This window comes from Glycine soja, chromosome 9, assembly GCF_004193775.1.
Source record: "Glycine soja cultivar W05 chromosome 9, ASM419377v2, whole genome shotgun sequence".
NCBI classification, from domain to species: Eukaryota; Viridiplantae; Streptophyta; class Magnoliopsida; order Fabales; family Fabaceae; genus Glycine; species Glycine soja.
This window is the reverse complement of record NC_041010.1, coordinates 47500435-47520030: the sequence shown is the minus strand read 5'-3', so window position 1 is coordinate 47520030 and position 19596 is coordinate 47500435. Positions and strand designations below refer to the sequence as shown.

Here is a 19596-nt window from a genome sequence, read left to right as displayed (position 1 = left end):
AAATCTATAATCAAAATATATTGGGTCTAATTTGCACTATTTAAACAAATCTTCATACGATGCAAATCGAAAAACTTTACTATAAAAAATGATTTAAATATTTTTTTCTTGCAATTTTTTTATTATTTATTATCTAAAACTTTTTGAAAACGAGAAAATAAAACATACATATTTTATAAGGATTTTTTAAAAAAAAACATTAAATTATAAAAATAAATCTATTTAAGAAAAAAAAATTATATACAAATCATATATGGAATCATGAATGGTTACAGTGGGGGTGGACCCGCTTGAGCCGTGCCTAGTGTCGTTAGTGTGAGAACGGTTTTGAACCGAACCGCATTGGTTTGAAATGCATCATCATCACGTGCGTGCGATTAATCGAAACGAAAGTACAAAATTGCAAACTCCCTGTTCAAGTTTGAGGTCTTACTCAGCTTCCAATTCTTACACTGTTATGGATTCTTCTTCTTCTTCTACCCAGGTTGGTTCCAGATATCCCTTTTCTTATTTCGATCCTTTTCTCTTTATTTATTTATTTGGATTGTTTTTTTTTCTTTTACTTTGTTATTTTGTCGATTATTATCGCTTTTTGGATCAATTGTCAAGTCATACCGTTATTTCCGTTATATCCGAGTCTGAGTGTTCTAACTAAAGCCCCGAATCGATGCTATGTTATTTTGTTGATTTCATTTCTTTCTTTTTACATAGATAGTGGCTTGCGTTTTATCTCTTGGAGTGTGTATCATGTAATAATATTTTGGATGGGAAGAAAGAAAGAAAAAAAAATTATTATGTTGATTTGATTTGCAATTATTTTAGTGGAAGTTGTGTTATTTTATCTCTATGATATGTTTTTGCAACTGTAGTGTTAAATTGATCTGTGACAAAATCAGTTTGTTAGGAGGCAATCTGGTTGTTTTACTCTCCAATACCCTTTTTTAATTTTTGAGTGAGAAAGATTTTGGAATATGAAGAAAAGGAACGGGACAGGATCAATAGGAAATTGCCCCTTTGAAGCATGGAACAAGAAGTTAGTTTATTGCCTTTTTTGTGAAATGAAATGTCGTTGGATAGGGTTGTTAGAGAAGGTGAAGAATAGGGAGCTTATAACAGGGTGAAAGTGGGATTGTATAGAAAGGTTAGGTTTTCAGTTCTTTAATGTTGGTAGAGGGTGGAAAATGATTTTGGCTAACTTACATATTTGGGAAGGAGAGGCCAGAATGAGTTCATATTGACTTTACACCAAACCATGTTTTTGTTGTATAAAACCAGTGGAAGGTGTTCTTTTTCTTTTTTCCATTCCAAGTTTTCTGCTACACAAACATGTGCAACTTTGCAGGACATATAATGGATCCTTGGCTATGAAATGACAAAATGTTAAATTGAAAGAAATATCGATCTTATGTATAACACCTTGTGTGTTTCAATTAGCTTATTTAGGGGAAAAGAAAACCTATTGTTCTTTTGGCAGCTGTGTGAGATAGCTTTTAAGAAAAGGCCGTTATTTCCGTAGAAAAAGGTGAAAGAAAAACACATTGTCCATTTTCTTTCATACCAAAAAGGCAAGGGCATGTTATGACAACTTCACACATCCCAACAAAACTATCTCATTTTTTCTTAGAAGTTCCCTAAGTCAGTATAGAGGCAAATTGGCAGATTGAATTTAACCCTTTAATTTCAAATAATGTTGCATGCTTATAATCAAACCCTCCGCCCCCAAATAAAGAGCACACTGCAATTAGATGCACATGTGAAGAAAATATATGAAACTATGGGGATTTGAGTTTGCTTATGTATAGGTAGTTCCTTTAGCAGTTAGGTTGGATCTCCCTAATGCATTAATTATTATTTATCAGAAAGAAAATGTGAATCTTTAACATAGGGAAAAGGAATAAGTATACTTACTTTTTTTGTTTCTTGTACTTGTAAATGGAGTTTCTAACTTCTTTGGAAATCATAAGATTTTGGGTGTCAATATTACTTTGCCCTTTTGATTTCTCAGTCTCAGTCATTTAGTAAATAGATGACTTCATGGCTGTTATTTCTTGCCTTTTTTTTTTCTCTCTACAGTTTGAAAATTTTGTAGCTTCCTTGGTTGCTCATGTAAGTCACATATAGGAGCAATTTGTAACTGAGGTTACCGAGAATTATGAGACAACATGCTGGGGTTGTGGACTGCGTGTTTTGCTTCCATCATGTGCATCTGCTTTCAAATGTGGCTGGTGTGGGGCCATTACAGATCAGAACAAAATGAAACGGGACCAGAAGTGCATCAGGTGGAGAGTAGTCCGTGATCGATGCTTTGTTTCTGTTGTCCTCGTATTTATGTTTTTTGTAATATGTAAGTCTCTGTTGTTCCTGCTGTTTCTGCTTTTATTTGTTGTCATTGTTTATGACCAGACTTGCTTATATTTTCCTTAGGAGTCTAGGTGTTATTCAAATTTCCCCTCCTTTTCCGTGTTTTTCTCTTCTTGACAATATATTATTTTATCAAACATCTGTCTAGTGTCAGAAGTTTGTTTGAGACATGCAAATTTCAAATTGATAATTGATGTTGTACAATTCTTCCATTACTACTGTACAGTGCTTTGGTCATAGTAGTTTAGCCGACTTTATTGTAAATATGTGATCAGAAGGTTTAGAGTATGAGATAAGAAAAATTTAAAAGAAAAAAAACAAAAATAATTCAGAAAATCCAGAGCATACAAGAAAGACACATCAGAAACAAATTTAACTAACCTTTTTACATCTCTACTATTGAAACCCTTCTTAAATAAAAATTGGGCCAGTACTTTAAAGAAGCCAACAAAATCACACTATCCCACACAATATGCAATTACAAAATATATGCTAAAAGCTTTGGCATTCCTCTGCCATCATATTATGTCTGCCTCTTTATCTTTCCAATAAAATATTGCCTTCTATTAAAAGTATGTGAAAAAATCAGAAGAAATGAATTCTTTTTATAATTATCTTTAATTTAGAAAAATTAGGCACTTGAGTGGTTACTCATTAGGAATTCCACTTCTTGTTTGAACAAAGGAAAAGAAAAATGTTCCTATATATTCGATGGTTTTCTTGTAAGTCAAGGAAGCTTTTTCTTTTTTCATTTATTACTTTATCAGATGGAATTCAGGCCTCTATATTTTTGCTCTATATAAATAACAATCTCTGTGCTTTGTCTAATCAAATCAGCTTTTAGAATAGGCAAGAATAATATGTAGGAAATCTTACAGTACTCACAAAATAGATTATTTTGCTGCCCTGAGAATTTGGAGAGAAATCTTGTTTGGAATTTATTACTAAATCCGTAAACTCTGAACACCTTTGATTATGGATCTAGTCTTCTTGGGTGTGTAGAGACTATATCCTATAATTCTAATTCTTGATCTTCAAATCTACTCACTAATTTGCAATGTTGACTAGATGCCCTTGATGATCTGAAAAGATGATTTCATTACATTATTTTATTTAGAGTTTGGATTGGCTATGCAAAGAGGGCTTGGATTTGATATTTATAGTTTCAGTTGTAGTTGGTGCTCATCAGGATCTTGTAGTGCTTAAGAATTTGTTCTTTGGCTTATGATTTTCTGTTTTTCTCTCTATGAATGTCAAACTATAAAAGATCATCCTATTATCATTGTTTCTTAATTAAATGTTTTATTGTGATGTCTAATAATCCTTAATATCCATCACCTCTTCCAAAAATAGACTGCATTATTTTATTATTTTCTTATACATGTTTTTTTGTGCAGTTGGTGGGGTGTGGACAGTTTATCCTGTTGTCTTTTCTATCAGTATTCTTTGTGGAGTTTTTCACTCAATCGTTACAGCAATCTTGTCCATAGCCACCATTTCCTTTTTCAGCTTTGCAGCATTTAGATGTGCTGGCACTCCACCAAATATATTATGGGGAAGCTACCCTGCTGTAGGGAAAGATGACCTTGAAAATTATACATACTGTCACTACTGCTCAAAGCCAAAGTCACCTAGAGCTCATCATTGTCGTTCTTGTAGAAAATGTGTTCTGGACATGGATCATCATTGCCCATTTGTAAGTTTTCACTTGCCATCATCTTCTAATTATTGAAATATCAATTTCATTGTTGCGATCTTCACTTTAATTTTTGGTTTATATAGTAATTAATGCTCACCATCTTTAACTGTACAAGTTTTTACAATAGATTGTTAGGTATATTGTATGCATATCAAGTTTTTGCTGTATACTTCAGTATGAATCTCAGTTTTGTGAGGAGTATTTGGGAGGTGGGAACCAAGAGAGGGGGCATGAGAAAAGTATTGAAGTAGAATAGTGGGTTTATGCCAAGGGAGGAATGGTCTGATCTCAATGAGGGGTGCTATCTTTTATTTTGTGCTGCCATTTTCATCCTGTGAGGGAGCCTACCTCCAGCCAATTTTATTGTTGTTTCTTCTTTGGGGGCTGCCTTGATTTAAGACCGAAACTTTTGTTGGAAAGTCGCCTTAATTGCAGTGCTCCCTAGCCCGCCTTAGTTGCGGCTTCTTTGGGGGTTGCCTTATTTGCAGCCTCAAGGGTGATAGTTTAGTCCCACATTAACTAGTGATAAGACCAAAGTAGTGTATATAAGTGGGAGGTAGCCCTCACATTACAAGTCGGATTTGTAAGGTTGAGTTAGGCCCAAAATCCAATTTTAAGCTTATTGAGAGACTTGTTTCATTTTTGGAGAGTTGTGCCTTCCTATTAAGAAGGTTTATGAGAGAAGAAATAAGGGTCAAGGGAATAAAGCCACCTGAGTTAGTTAGAGAGTAACAAAGTTAGTTACAGGCAGTTAAATATGGGAATTTGTTGTACAAATAGTATAAAAGGGAGAGTCAATGGCCAAATAGGGATATCGGGAAATTGAAAATAAGTGGGTGGGAGGATTTTGGTCCCTCAAAGTTCCTAAAACAATTCTTTCTCTGTAATCCATACATTCTTGAAAAAATAACAGTCTTGTTCTTTGCAATGTGTCCTCTTTTTCTGCATTGCTGAACCAATTCCTAATAAGAGCCAACAGACCTTCTAACAATTTTGGAATGCTTTATTAAGGAAGAATTTAATTGTTAAGGGCATGGGAGAATTATGACTGAATAATTCTGATAAGCACCTAAGCACTTGGGGAGCCTTCTCCTAGAAGCTAGTTGTTAAGGAGGGAGAACCAAACACTTAAACCCTCCACTGAGCATCCCATTCTACTTAATGTGAGACTTAGGCACCCCATACTACCCAAGTCTCTATCATAGCACTGTCCATGAGAGACAATGACTTGACAACTCACACTCTATGACACTTCACTCAGTGACACGTCACTCAACTTCCTCATCGTTAGAACCTTACATCGGTCAGAATCCTTTATAGGTAGCCTTTCTGAAACATTGACAACCAGATCTGATACCAATTTATAAGCACGTAAGCACCTGGAGAGCCCTCCTTAAAAGCTAGCTGTTAAGGGGAGAGAACCAAGCACTTAATACTCTACCGAGCATCCCATACTACTCGATGTGTGACTTAGGAACCCTATAATACCCAAGTCCCTATCAAATTCTGCGCAGTTCCGTCTATTTAAGTGGTTATTCCTGTATTTCTTTTATAACTACTTTATATTGTCATGAAATGCGTTCATGGACTGGAGTTTCCAATATATCTTTAGTTTTCATTTACTGTTACAAACATAATATTACAATGTTCGTACTTATAGTTTCCTCTGTGTGGGTGAAGCCTCAAGTCATTTTCTGTTAAGTTGGGATCCTTTTGGAGAACTTTTGGTCACTGATTTTTCAGTTTGGAAAGGAAACATCAATCTTTTCATGTATAATTTATATATTTCAATAGGGTCAGTAACATTAAACGCACTAACTTTTAGGTGTTTTTACATAGAATACCCTTTCTCCTTTTCTCATATATTCGATAGAACGATGTTTGATAAATTGGTTTAGAAACATTACAAACTGATACAAGCACTGAAATGGACAAAAGTTAAAATTTCTTGTTAGGGTTAATGGTTTCTAGTCCATCAAAAAATTTCAAACTTTGGTTTTTGTCCTTGACTTTTAAAACCTATAGTTTTCATCTCTTTATTTTTAAAAATACTCAAACTTTATTCCCTAAAGTTAAACACTTTTTTCTCCTATACAAGAACCAAAGTTTGTGTATCCATATTTCAAAAAATATAGGGACAAAAGCTAATGTTTTAAAAGTCAGGGACAAAAACCCAAATTTGGAAATTTTTCAAGTACTAAAAACATCATTAACCATTCATATTTGAAATGTTGTGTGGTGTCTAATTTAACGCAATTGTTTGACATGTCAGGCATGAAGATGACTCATTTTGGAGTGTTCTTGCTCATTAGTAATCATTACCTATCAACTGTGTTAGAATGGATGCTTTGTTGGTGGTATAATGGTGTATTAGCATTTCAAACTTCCTTTGTCTTAATGCTAGTTTGGTCATATAATTCTTTGGCAGATTGGGAACTGTGTTGGTTCAGCTAATCACCGAAGCTTCATTGCCTTCCTCATTTCTGCAGTGTTGAGTACAATCTATGTCTCTATCATGTCAGCATATGCAGGCTTGCGTACATGGCCACCGTTGAAATACTCCCTTGGGCACATAAACGGGGTTAGTAGCAGCGAACTGGCATGGAGAATCATAAATGAAATCGTTGTTGCATTCCTGAGATCTGCCCTGCTTCTTTCCTCCAGGGGACTCATTCTTGCTTATCTTTTCATTGCAAGTGTGTCGTTGCAGATAGGTTTGAGCATTCTTTTATGGCAGCAGCTCTCCTATATATACCAGGGGAAAACTTATTTGAGTCACTTGAGTTCACAAACAGATAATGAAGAAGAAAAGAAAGATTGCCAAAATCTTGTTACATTTTTTGGTCTTCAATATTCTGTAACGAGATTTTTGCCAACCTTCCGTGTTACTCGAAAGAGACACATCAAATGAAACAGTCGTGTTTTGTAGTCAATTACTTTGGCACGTTTTGACAATTTGTATCAAAGTACGATTGGAATTTTTTCAGAAAAAGATCACTTCAACGTGTATATACTTGTGGACTAGCATAAATTGTTGACAAGAGGTGTCAGGAGTGCCAGTCTCTTTTGTGTTGGCTGATGGATTAGTTTCCAATTGTGTTTAGGATTGCCCTGAATATGGTATGGGAAATTTTAGGGGCACGTTCAACTTTGTGTTTCTGACCAAAATCAATTAGGTTGTGTTCTATAATTTTTGGGGGTGACTTCGGTCCTCTAGCTTTAGAGGTGTTTCTGTGAATAGAGAAGGATTTATCACTGTGTTAGTACTTCCAAATTTTAATAAACTTCAGGCTTCTGAGCTTTATACGTCTGAAGGTCTCACTTTATTATAGAAATGCATTGTGCAGGCAATTTAAAACCTAGGAGCATAGCTAATGTATTAAAAACAATATTTGTATTTTTTGTGCAGTGCTGGTAATAGTGTGCTTGTGTATAAACCTATTGAGAATATGATTCATGAGTTGATTTCGACTAGTAATATATTGGATGTTTGATATTAGTTTTTTTATCTTATTTTTTTAGGCTTAACTAACTTTTTAGTCCTTATAAAATATGGTGTTTTTTATTTTAGTCCTTTAATTTTTTGTTTTAGTTTTGAAAGGATTCATTTTTGTGTTTTGTTTCCGTGCTTAGTATCAAGTAACAAGGTTAACTAATGATACAATAACAATATTAATAATTTATTAACTTGCTATGTCATCAATAAGTTTGTCAAGATGATTCATATATATTTTTATATAAATTGGGTTTTTAAATTTTTATCAGAACTTATAACCCATAAAACAAAACATAAAGTAAAAATACTCATAACGAACCCTATGCCTCTCCTCTTGCATTATTTCCATGATCTAGCTTAACCTCACCTGCAAAGTTTCATTTAACACAAACGTAAAGCACAACAAAGAAAAGAGAGTGAGATACATTTCACTATGTGTTAACGAGTATGAAAATGAAGGTCAAGTAGAAACACACACTTGGATACATAGCATTCATTCAAACCACATTTATACAATTCATATTCATTCAGATGGACACACATGCAACTCAATGCTTGGCTAACATGTATTCTAAATACATGTGGTACTAGTCAAATGTTAAGGATTTATGATATCATTTTCATAAAATATATTCTAACACTCATTTCAATTGTGAACATCTTATTAAATACAGGAGACATGAAAAAGGACATAAAATATAAAAAAAATCTAATAAAATCCTAGTTTGGATATTTTTAAAATCAATGTTAAAGAGTTATATTAACATTTTCTTAAATGATATTTTGGCACCAAAAATAAATAAATAAATTCTAATAAAACCTTAGTTTGGATATTTTTAAAATCAATGTTAAGGAGTTATATTAACATTTTCATAAATGATATTTTGACACCCAAATTAACTATATACATCTGTTAAACGAGAGAAAGATAAAAAGAGAATAGAAAAAATAATATGAAGAATAACGTGATGAGAAAATAGAATTTCTCTTTGTTATCATGATGTTATAGATATAAGGCATTTACCAATTTTGTTTGTGGCTAATCTTCTCCAAAAAATCTAGTTAACCACCTTTAATATAATATTTTCTCCCAATCACATTTTATCTATTTATAATGCTAAAACTTAAAGTTTTGCTTAAGAAGTTTGAACTCAGTTTCACTTAAACCAACATAATTTTGATAGAAATAAGAATTTTTTTAATAATCATGTTTGTAAGTGTGAAATATCTAGATTTGTGAAGTCTCTTATCTCAATCATATTTTTTTCTATTTATAAGCCTTAAACTTGAGACATTTGAGTCCATATTTGTCAAGCCAGTAATGTTGATGGAAAAAATAATTGAAAGTGTAACAAAAATGAAAGAGAATTGAGTGAAAAGAAATAAGATATGACTATTTAAAAGTTGTAAAAGAAATGTTTAGTAATCGGGAAGATACAAGCATTCATGACCTTCCATAGCTGTAATAATTTTGTTTTATGAAAAAACCTATACTATATTTAAAGGAAAATCTTAGTGCATTGGTTAAAGAAGTAAAAGAGAAAAGAATTTTATTGGAAGGCAACTAAATGTGTTCTTCTATATTTTAAAATATGCTCCCGTATGATTTCAAATAAAATATTTTCTCTTTTAATTCCTTAATCAGTGTTTAAGGACACTGATTAGCAAGACCCATATTTAAAATATAAAAAAACAAATATTAGTCAATGTAGTTGATTATTGAGTTTGGTTCTGAGGTGGGTACTTAATATCAAGACCCTAGAAATAAAGCATGTTTTAACCCTGAATCTATTAAAGAAAAAGTTAAAATATATTTTTTGTCCTTATAAAATAAGAATAATTTAGATTTTGTCCCTACAAAAAATTTTATTCATTTTTCGTCATTGCAAAATTATAATGTGTCAAATTTTGGTCCAAAGCAAGGTTTGGATAAATCTAAACCTATGTGAGAATTTTAAAAAATGTAATTTGTGGCCATGTTTCTACAATTTGTGATGATTTTTTTTTCAATTTGTGGCGATTTTTAACCCTAAGACTTATAATCGCCACAAATTGTTACACCTAGGTTTGGATTTATTTGAACCTTGCTCTAAACAAAAATTTAACACATTATAATTTTAGGAAGACGAAAAATAAACAAAAAAATTTGTAGGGGTAAATTTGAAATTTTCATATTTTATAAAGACAAAAAAATATTTTAACCCAAAGAAAATGTTCAAAAGTCAACTGTTATATACCCAAAAAAATAGGAGAGAAAATACTTTATGTAACAAATAATGATAATCACTCAGCCCAATTTTGAAGAAAAAAAAGAGAAATATATGAAGAAAGAAAAAAAGAGAGATTGAAGAGACAAAATAATAGATGTAATAAGTAATGTGATAGAAAAAGAATAATAAAAGAATAAAAGTAAAATGAGATAAAAGAGAAAGTAAACATATATTGATTATTTTTTGTGTATAATAGATGACATGATGAATTCAACAAAGAAAATAGATGGCATGATGAAAAAGAGAGAATGGAAAAAAGAATGAAGTATAAGGAATGTGTCAAACAAAAAATAGGTGTGAAGAATTAGACTAGGCTTAACAAATATCCATAAAATGATTCCAAATAGAATCAATATCTAATTTTATTAGGTAATTATGGACTATTATTTGTCTATTATGATAACTCATCTTTATGTGACACATATTTAAATTTTTAATCTAAGAGATTAATTAACAATACTTGATTATGTGTTATGTAAAAATGGATCGAAATCATGAATCATGTGGCACATATTTAAGTTTTTAATCTAATCTAAAAGCACCTAATAATTTCTCAAAAGAAAGAGACTGGACAAATATTTGAAACAAGATAACAATAAAACATTTTATCAAACAAATTAAATAAATATAATTTAAAATCACACTAATCCTTTTTTATTTTTTGTCAACCAAAAGAAATGAAATGATAAAAAGGGAGTACCGAGGAACACTGAACAAAAGAGCACTCAGTTACCAAGAGAAGGGCCCCTGAAATGGAAACTTCCCGACATAACTCTAACATGGTTTTAAAATAGCACAATCGCAACATAACCACAGTGAAACCGCAACTTAGCCTTAATACTGTTCTATTACACTTTTTCTTCTATCAAAATTAAATTAAATTTAGATTTTATTCTTCTAATTGTCAAATGAGTTTGATTTTATGGGATGTTAGGAGACACCAAATCTTAAAATAAATGAATAGTTATGTTATAGATAAAAGTTATGTCAATAATTATAAAATTCTTTTTTACATTCACTGCAAACATATAAAATCTTTGTTAGTTTCACGCCACGATGCACAGTAGTCGCAAGCACAATTTAAAATCATGTAAATTAGTCTCACACAAAATGAGCATATATAACAGTAACATTCTACCCCTCCCCAAAAGAAATGCATGCCAATAATGCACATACACTGAGAAATAACCAGCTCGAGGTGATCACTTGAAGCCTTTCAAACACAACACTGGTGCCATAGATCAATCATACCACCAATAGTTTCATTTTCTTGAAGACAATTGCGTTTCGATGCTGCCACAACCACCATATGTATGACAGCGAACCAAGTGATCTTCCATAAAGATTTCTGCTCCTTATCTATGAAGCGGACATAACATGCAAACCCACATTTTGACACCACTAAGGTCTAAAATACAATATATGAGAATACTCCATACATAAAAATAGAAAATTTCTAATTAAATGAAGTGAGTAACATATCTAAATTGATGGTATAATCATTTTTTAAATTAACATTTTATGTTTTTTCAAGTGTATTAATTGTGTAAAAATGATAATTTAAATGTTCAAGCTAACAAAAATAATTTTTAAATCAAACACCTAATAAGAAATGTCGAACAAGTATCAAGGTGTGTCAGAGTCGAAAACTCCTTCCATAAGTCCTTGAAATGACAATGCTCTTCAACAAAACTGTTCAGATGAATTAACAGTACCATGGTTCTTTCCCAAAGGAACCATTGTGGCCTCCACTGGAAATTCCATGATCACGTGCCCTCCCTCCACACACTAACATCTGTCATACTTGAATTTTTTCTGTTCAGAAATTAGAAAAATGGCATCATGCTACATTGAAATGGCACTGCGAAACACATGAAAATGTTATATAGCTATTTATACTGGCACCTCGGTTCCACTAACAATAAAGTAAAGGAATGCTGTCACTAAAGTACATATTCATGAATTCCTTATAAGATTATATCCTTACACCAATAAATATAAAAGGAGGAAGAAAAAAACCGAGGTTTATGAACATTGTTGTTAAAAAAACAGAGCATCTTTATGTATTACATGGCAAATTAATGTGTAGAAACAGAGTAAAAACAGAGAAGGGGAAGTTAGTTAAAATAATTAAGATATTAATTAGTTAGTTAGGGGGTTCACGAGTTAAATAAATAGGAGGATGTAAAGGAAAAGGGGTGATTTATTTTGGATTATCATTTGTAGATTGAGTTTTAATTAACTCTATGAAGGAAAAAAAATGTTGGAGGAGAGAGTGTTCTCCTATTTTTTATTCTTTTTATCCTATTCAATAAAGTTTGGTCTTTTATTTCCCACTCTTAATTCTTGGTTTCTAACACTGAAGTGCATAAATTTATCTGCATGGAAATATATCAACTTAATTCTAATTATGTTGACGTTTCATACAGGTTCAATATGAATTTAAGTAGCTAGGCCTAGTTCATCTCTGCATAAATCTTTTTTATTCCCTCAATTAAATATAATTTAAAAAAACGATATTGTTAATATCAATCCAACTGAGTAAAAAATCCATTGAAAAGAAAACATTTACTACATTAAAAACACAAAATTATAATAAATATTAAACCTTGATAGTTTTATATGTTTAAAATCAATGTTAAGAATTTGTGTTAACATTATCTTAAAAGATATTGTAACACCCATTTCCACTGTGTACATCTTAGTAAATAAGGGAGAGAGAAAAAAAAGATACACCAAAAATATAGCAATTTTTTCTAATAAATCCTTAGTTTTAGATTTTTAAAATCAATGTTACGGATTTATCAATGTTAACAATTTATGTTAACATTTCCTTAAAAATATTAACACCCATTTTAACTGTATACATCTTATTAGTACCGGAGAGATAAAAAGGGAAAAAAAACATAATAAATATTTTTTCTAATAAAACCTTAGTTTTAGATTTTCAAAATTAATGTTAAGAATTTGTTAACATTTTCTTGAAAGATATTGTAATACCTATTTTAATTATATACATCTTATTAGTACGGGAGAGGTAAAAAGGGACAAAAAAAACAATAATTTTTTCTAATAAAACCTTAGTTTTAGATTTTTAAATTAAATATCAAGTATTTATATTAACATTTTCTTAAATGATATTTGCACTCCCAATTTGAGTATATACATCTTATTAAATAAGAGAGATAAAAAAGGGACGAGAATAACTGAATAGATGAACAATGTTAAGAGAAGACAAAAATTATTTTGTCAACCATATTATAGGTATAAATTTTACTAATTTTTTTATGATTAATCTCCCAAAAATCTTAGTTGACCATCTTTAATATAATTTTTCATCTCAATCATATTTATGTATCTACAATGTTCAAACTTAAAACTTAGCTTAAAAAATTCCAACTCGCTCTAAATCAAACCAATATGATTTTGGTAAGAAAAAGATTATAATCACGTTATAAAGGTGAAATTGAAGATTTCTCGTTCTAATTACATTTTCTTTTTCTATTTATAAGGCTGAAATTGGAGACGTTATTTTCAGGATCCTAGGAAAAAAAGCTCGTTTGTACCCTGAATATATTGAAGAAAATGTTCAACACTCAACTATTGTATACCCAGAAAAGAGAATAGAAGTGAAAATACTTTGTGTAATGAGTAATGATAATCGTCCACGGTATTTTGAAATGTTTTAGAAAGAAAGAAAATTTGATTAAATGAAATGATAGATGTGTCTTTGGTACAGAAAGTACAAGGAATGTGTAGGGGCAAAAAGTGAAAAATCAAGACTTGTTTTTTTTTTAAATATCCATTAAATGATAAAAACCCTTTTTTTCTATGGATAGAAAGATACCCAACAAAATATTTGCAACAAGTTGACCAGAAAAGAGCATTTTATCAAACAAACAAATATAAGTTGAAACCAAACTAATCATGCTACGCTCAATAGCTCATACATTGTGGCAACTCGGCTCCACTAACAATAAAGTAAAGGAATGTTATCAGCTAATGGATATTTCATATTGATATTATGACAAAAAAAAAAAAACTACACATTCATAAATTGTTTATAAGATTATTCTTTGACCAATAAATATAAAAAGTAAAAAAAACTGAGGTTTATGAACAATTTAAATAAAAAACAGAGCATCCCTATGTATTACATGACAAATTAATGAGGAGAAACAGCTCCTTGAAAATAAATAAGCATCCGCTACAACAAACATGTCAGCAACAACAGAGCCACTCAGCATTCTGCAGAGTACAATGAAGCTTCTTCTCACATTCCTAAATCCTGATTCTCCTCAATTAATGATTGGATAGAGATCCTGTTGAATGACAAAAAACCACTTAGGGTACAGACTAATGAATCTATTCAATTTCTTTTAATGAAACAGTATTTGGAAGGTATTTCCTGACCCTAACAGAAGCATGCATATTCATTTCAAAATTATAATGAAAAATAAACCCCTGCTTCTTTGCATATACCACCTTATACTTTCACCTGTCACTTCCCATAAATCCTATGTACTCTGGGTCAATTTGTTTAAACTTGAAAAAAACAATTTAAAAAAAAGCATTTTTTAAAAAAGTATTTTTTTAAGCAGATAGAATTTGTTTATTAGGAAAAGCTGAAAACCACTTTTTAAAAAAAAGAAAAAACAGCTTAGACAAACACAAAAAAAAACAGAGAACTACTTTTATTAAAAAAAACATCTTTCTTTTTTTAAACTAAGCTTAAACAAACGGACCCTCTATCTAACAGCATCTGAAAATATTTTGCATACCCTATATCCTATTTAAATCCCTATATTGGTTAAATTTCACACACTCCCAAAGAAAAATACCCTACCGGATGAACCAAAAGTTAACTGGAAAATAATGGCAAGCTTTTGTAGTAGTAGTCTTCATTACAATTTAAATCTACAAAGTCACAATGACATGAAAACACTGCAGCTAACTTAGCAAATATTCAGTAACTTTGGTCATACCTTTAACTAGTTGCAGGAAGAAACACCCTTATTAGTGAGTTCTTTGTAACCTTTTTTCTACAGGTAGGGCATTTAGCCTGTGCAGATATAGCAGCCCTGATGCAATTCTTGCAAAAAATATGACCACACCTTGTTGACATTTCTTCAACCAAAGGGGACATACATATTGGGCAATTAAAAACAGGCTCCTTAGGAGCTTCAGGCTCCTTGGGAGGTTCAGGTGTCTTCTTAGCATTTTCACTCTGCAAAAGGAAAAAGTGTCAGCAATTTGAACTCAAGCAAATGTCTGCAATCAACTGCAAGTTCTTTATATGTTTGATGCAGTGGCAAAACATCAATGACTGATAAAATTTGTATTCTAAAATAAGCTAGATATAGATATTTACTAGGATGCACCTTAAATTGATAAATTACAAAAAAAATTTGTGGATTTCAAGCAATGCAGCAGAAAAGAGAATGAAACAAAAACAAAGCCATTAAGATTAAAGTGAGGGAATTGTAAAAGGAATGGCATATTTTGATCCTGAGGGTCTTATAAAACATCATAAGGATGTACAAAATCCAGTTATATTTTAACAAAAACCATAAAGTCATAATTATATTGAAAGTATGAAATGCTGTACTACAAAAAAAAAATTATGAAACCATGTAGAAATCTCAAGATGCAGACTTTGCATTATGTACAAGTAAAAAAGTTTTCAATGAACCAACCAACCAACCAATCATAAAATCTTTTATCTGCAGCTTAGGCTTAAGAGGTAAGCCTGAGACCCCCCAAGATGGGTGATGCAGGTTGGATTTCCCCATTCCCTATCTAGTATTGTCAAGTTCTTTGGGATCACCAAAAGATGTAAAACAGGGAAATTAATCGGCCACAGAAGCAATTACATATACAACTATGCAATAAGTCACAGTAACCTTAACTAGAGATTGTGATATAACAATCTCAACAAGGCTAAACTGTATGTGTCATTGTCTCTTCTAACCAAAATTATTTAAAATAAAAGTTGAATCCCTAGATGCTTAAAGATCAAGGCTAAACAGGGTATTAATGTGTAGTAATAAATATATAAACAGGGGCTTTTATGGTTTTTAAATCACATGACATAACCAGACCATCTAATGCAAAATTCCATCATATTGTCCTCAATCACAGCATTCTCAACTCCACATCATTAATAATATAATTCCCATCTGGTATCTATTTGAATATCTATAGCAAAACAAAGGAAAAGTTTGGTTTGGGGGATTTTATTACCGCAGAACTGCTGTTGTTGGCCAAATTTACATAAAGATCGCCATTGATGATTGTTTGGTTTTGAGGAACTCCTCTGGTCCCATCTTCTGCAATAATCATGAATGAGAGATGTTCAACCACCACAATAATACTAAGAATATATCAGAAATAGATAACTTCATTTATATGTTTCCTAATGCATTTCTTCCCTGTTTGGAGGCCATAAATATGGCTTCCTTTACTTTGCCTGATCTAAATAAGCCAGAATGGACATCTATGAAAAATAATATCACTGATCCTGAAAGTAAAAAAGCAGCATGTTCAGAGATGCAATGCACAAAATGTTTCAAATGGAGATGCAGTGTTCCCAGTCATCATCTATGACACAGAACATTCATGAAAGTAAAAGAGCATCTTGCAATCCATTCACAGCAAGCCAACCAGGTCACATAATGAAAGTTGATGCTCCCAACCGGCTTCTGTGTTAGTTTTAGGATTAGCTCAGGCCTCCATGCCTCACACATAAAATTTAGTTATGAACTTAAGACAAATGAACTTAAAACAAACATAAATTATTGAATCATTCATTGTCCTCAATTCAACAAGAAGCCTTCATTGGATAAATACCAGGTTCAACTATAACAAACTTTTGCCAATCACACACACACATGTATATATATGTAGTTTATGGAACATTTTTATTTAAATTGTTATGAACATGAATTGTACCATACAATCCCCTTCACTTTAAAATTCAAAATGAGAATAGGGAACTAAAAACCGTGTAAAAGAAAACCTAACTCATCTTTCCTGGAACAAGAATATCCCCAAAAACAAAAGGATCAACAAGAACTTCAATTTCAAAGCCAAAAGAGAAAATGTTTAACTTTGAATGCAGAAAACTAGTTACTTATTTTCTGAACTGACCCCGTGACAAATTAAACAGCCAGTTTAAATAAGAAGAAGGATTAATTACTTCTTCAATGAGGCAAGGCCAAGCCAGGGGCAAATGCAATCCACTGGTTAAAATGCCAACTCAACCAAAAACCAGTTCTCTGCTTTCAAAAACACAATTTTGCTCACCAGAACAACACATTGAAGAAAAAGTGGAGTGTACTATAATGAGTAGTAGACCACCAAAATCTATGATTGTTTTGTAATGAAATGGAACTCATTCAAGCTCATCAAGCTACCCACATCCACATGGGTTTAAGAATTATCAATAATCTGAAAATTCAGATTCATTTCAAAAATAAATTCACACAAAATATTTCATCACAACAATGTTTTGCTTTCAATGGCAGAAAACTAGTTATATAAATTCCAAACTGACCCTGTGACGAAATAAAAAGTGAATTCAATTAAGGCTAATTACTTCCTTGATGAGGCAAGACCCCCAGATCGGGACAATCTACTGGTTTATCAAGCCAACTCAAACTTAAAAACAGTTTTCTTCTTCAAAAACACAATTTTGCTCATCAAAACAACAGAGTGATGCCACAAATAGTAGACCACCACATACCATGTGAATTTTGTAATGAAATGGAAGCCAAGCCATTCAAACTCATCAAAATAGCAACATCCACACAGAATCACACACACACACGAAAAAAAAAACAGAGTAAAAAGCAGCACCAACAACAACTAAAAAAAACATTGTTGTGGATTAAAATTGTAATGAAATGGTACCTGAGTCCAAATCAACAATAGTCGTCCTCCTGCGAACTCTCCTCCTCTCATCAGCATTGCTCTTAGCCTAAAAAAAAAAAACAGAATCAAACAGAGCACATTAGTACTTCCCAGTAAAAAAGAAAACGATTTTAATTTTCAGTAGGCAACAAGAACTACAATTTTAAAAAACAAAAACAAAATTACAATCAAATGAATTGAAGAAGTTGAATGAAATTGAATTACCTGAGCGAAAGACCTAGGCGAGCTTTCAACAACATCGTCGTCAATGGCGTCGACATCGACAATGGGAGTTTGAGGTTCTTGTTGGTGGTGGTGGTGCTGCTGATGCCTTGAGGGCCCCCCCTCCTCCTCCTCCTCCTCCTCTTCTCGAACCAGCGGCGGATCACGGTTGAGGTCCAGTTCGAAATCCATCTTCCTCTTACGGCTTCCCCTCACCGACCGCCAACTCATGTTCCCAACCTGGAAAATTAAAAACAGAAAGCATAGAAAGGTGAGAGAGATTCTAATGCAAATGGTGACGCATAACGGAGAATTCGAAAAGGTGAATGAAAGGAGAAAGGAGAAACGTACTTCGGAGAGAGGGGCTTGGGTGTGGGATTGTGGAGAGTGAAGAGAGATATATATAGAGAGAGAGAGGAGAGGAGAAGGAAGAAGAAGAGAGGGAAAGAAAATGGATGCGGAGTGTCTCGTTGTTGTGACCCAAACATGAACGAACGGATGGCCATGACGTGGCACTTTGTGTTCGTGAGAAACACGCGTGTGACGTTGGACCACTCTGCTCTTCAATGAATGAAAAAGTCTTCTTGAAAATACTTGTATATTTTTTAAATATTTACTCATTCCTATTTATTGCTTTTTTATTTATCTTTTGTACTACATTGTATTAATTGTTAGAGTATATTATCTAGATTCTTCTTCTGACATTTTTTTCATTAGCTAGCCGTTTTATTTCTTTTGTGTAAAAAATATGGAATGTATTTAAAAAATTTAAGACATTAAATACTTTTATTCATAGAGAGTAGTGACAAGATTTGTAGGAAAATTTATAAGATATATATTATTGTTCAATTTACTGTATTTACATTTCTATTTTTTATCTTTTTAAGTGTATATTTTTTTTATAAAATATGTTTAGGGTCATCTAAAATTTAAAAAATATTAACTTGTTTTCATAAAAAAATTTGTATTAATTTAAGCCTTATAAAAAATAAAGCATATTTTTTATGATCCTTAATGGTAATAGACTTAATCTTTTTTTTTATCTTTACAAACATGCTCACAACACACCATAACATATTATTATTTCATATTTCCTCTCATTGAAAAATATGAAAAAAAAAATTACCTAAAAAGTGACAAAAAAAATACAATTGTGAAGAAAAATTAGTTAAAAAAATTGTTTAATTCATTTTGGAGATTTAACCATAAAAAAATAATTTATTTGTAATCAAATTACACATATAATTTTTTTAAATACGTCAAATTACGAAATTATCACAAAAGGATCATAAAAAATATATTTTATTTTTACTAGAACTAAATTAATGCAAAAGAAATTATGAAAACCAAATTAATACTTTTCCTATTTTAGAGGTACTCCAGATTTTACCCCTTTTTTTATTCAAACAACAAAAAGTATATCCCAACTAGAATTTGGATATGTAGTCATGAAAAAAAAATATATCATTATTAGGAAAATAAATAAATTTTTAAGGAGGATTTAGAAAAATAAAATCGGAAGATAACTAGATTTTGCATTTTTTTCTAAATAAAGTTCTTAGAAATAGTTTTTTAAAAAAATACTTAGTTGTGGTAAACAAAATGCAAAGTTAAAAACTTACTCTTAGAGAAAAATA

At 31.5% G+C, this 19596-nt stretch overlaps 1 protein-coding gene and 1 pseudogene across 1 annotated transcript; one reads left to right on the top strand and one right to left on the bottom strand.

The window, feature by feature from the left end:
* Positions 1 to 284: 284 nt before the first annotated feature.
* On the top strand, positions 285 to 7538 carry LOC114425840 (annotated as a pseudogene).
* A 6271-nt stretch (positions 7539 to 13809) lies between these two features.
* On the bottom strand, positions 13810 to 18453 carry LOC114425555 (E3 ubiquitin-protein ligase RNF4-like). The gene is made up of 6 exons (XM_028392499.1): positions 18311 to 18453; positions 17963 to 18199; positions 17738 to 17804; positions 16070 to 16155; positions 14812 to 15053; positions 13810 to 14148 (listed from the first exon to the last, which is right to left on the bottom strand). The coding sequence occupies exons 2-5, from the start codon at positions 18188 to 18190 to the stop codon at positions 14814 to 14816; spliced, it is 621 nt and encodes a 206-aa protein (XP_028248300.1). The 5' UTR covers positions 18191 to 18199; positions 18311 to 18453; the 3' UTR covers positions 13810 to 14148; positions 14812 to 14813.
* Positions 18454 to 19596: the final 1143 nt, after the last annotated feature.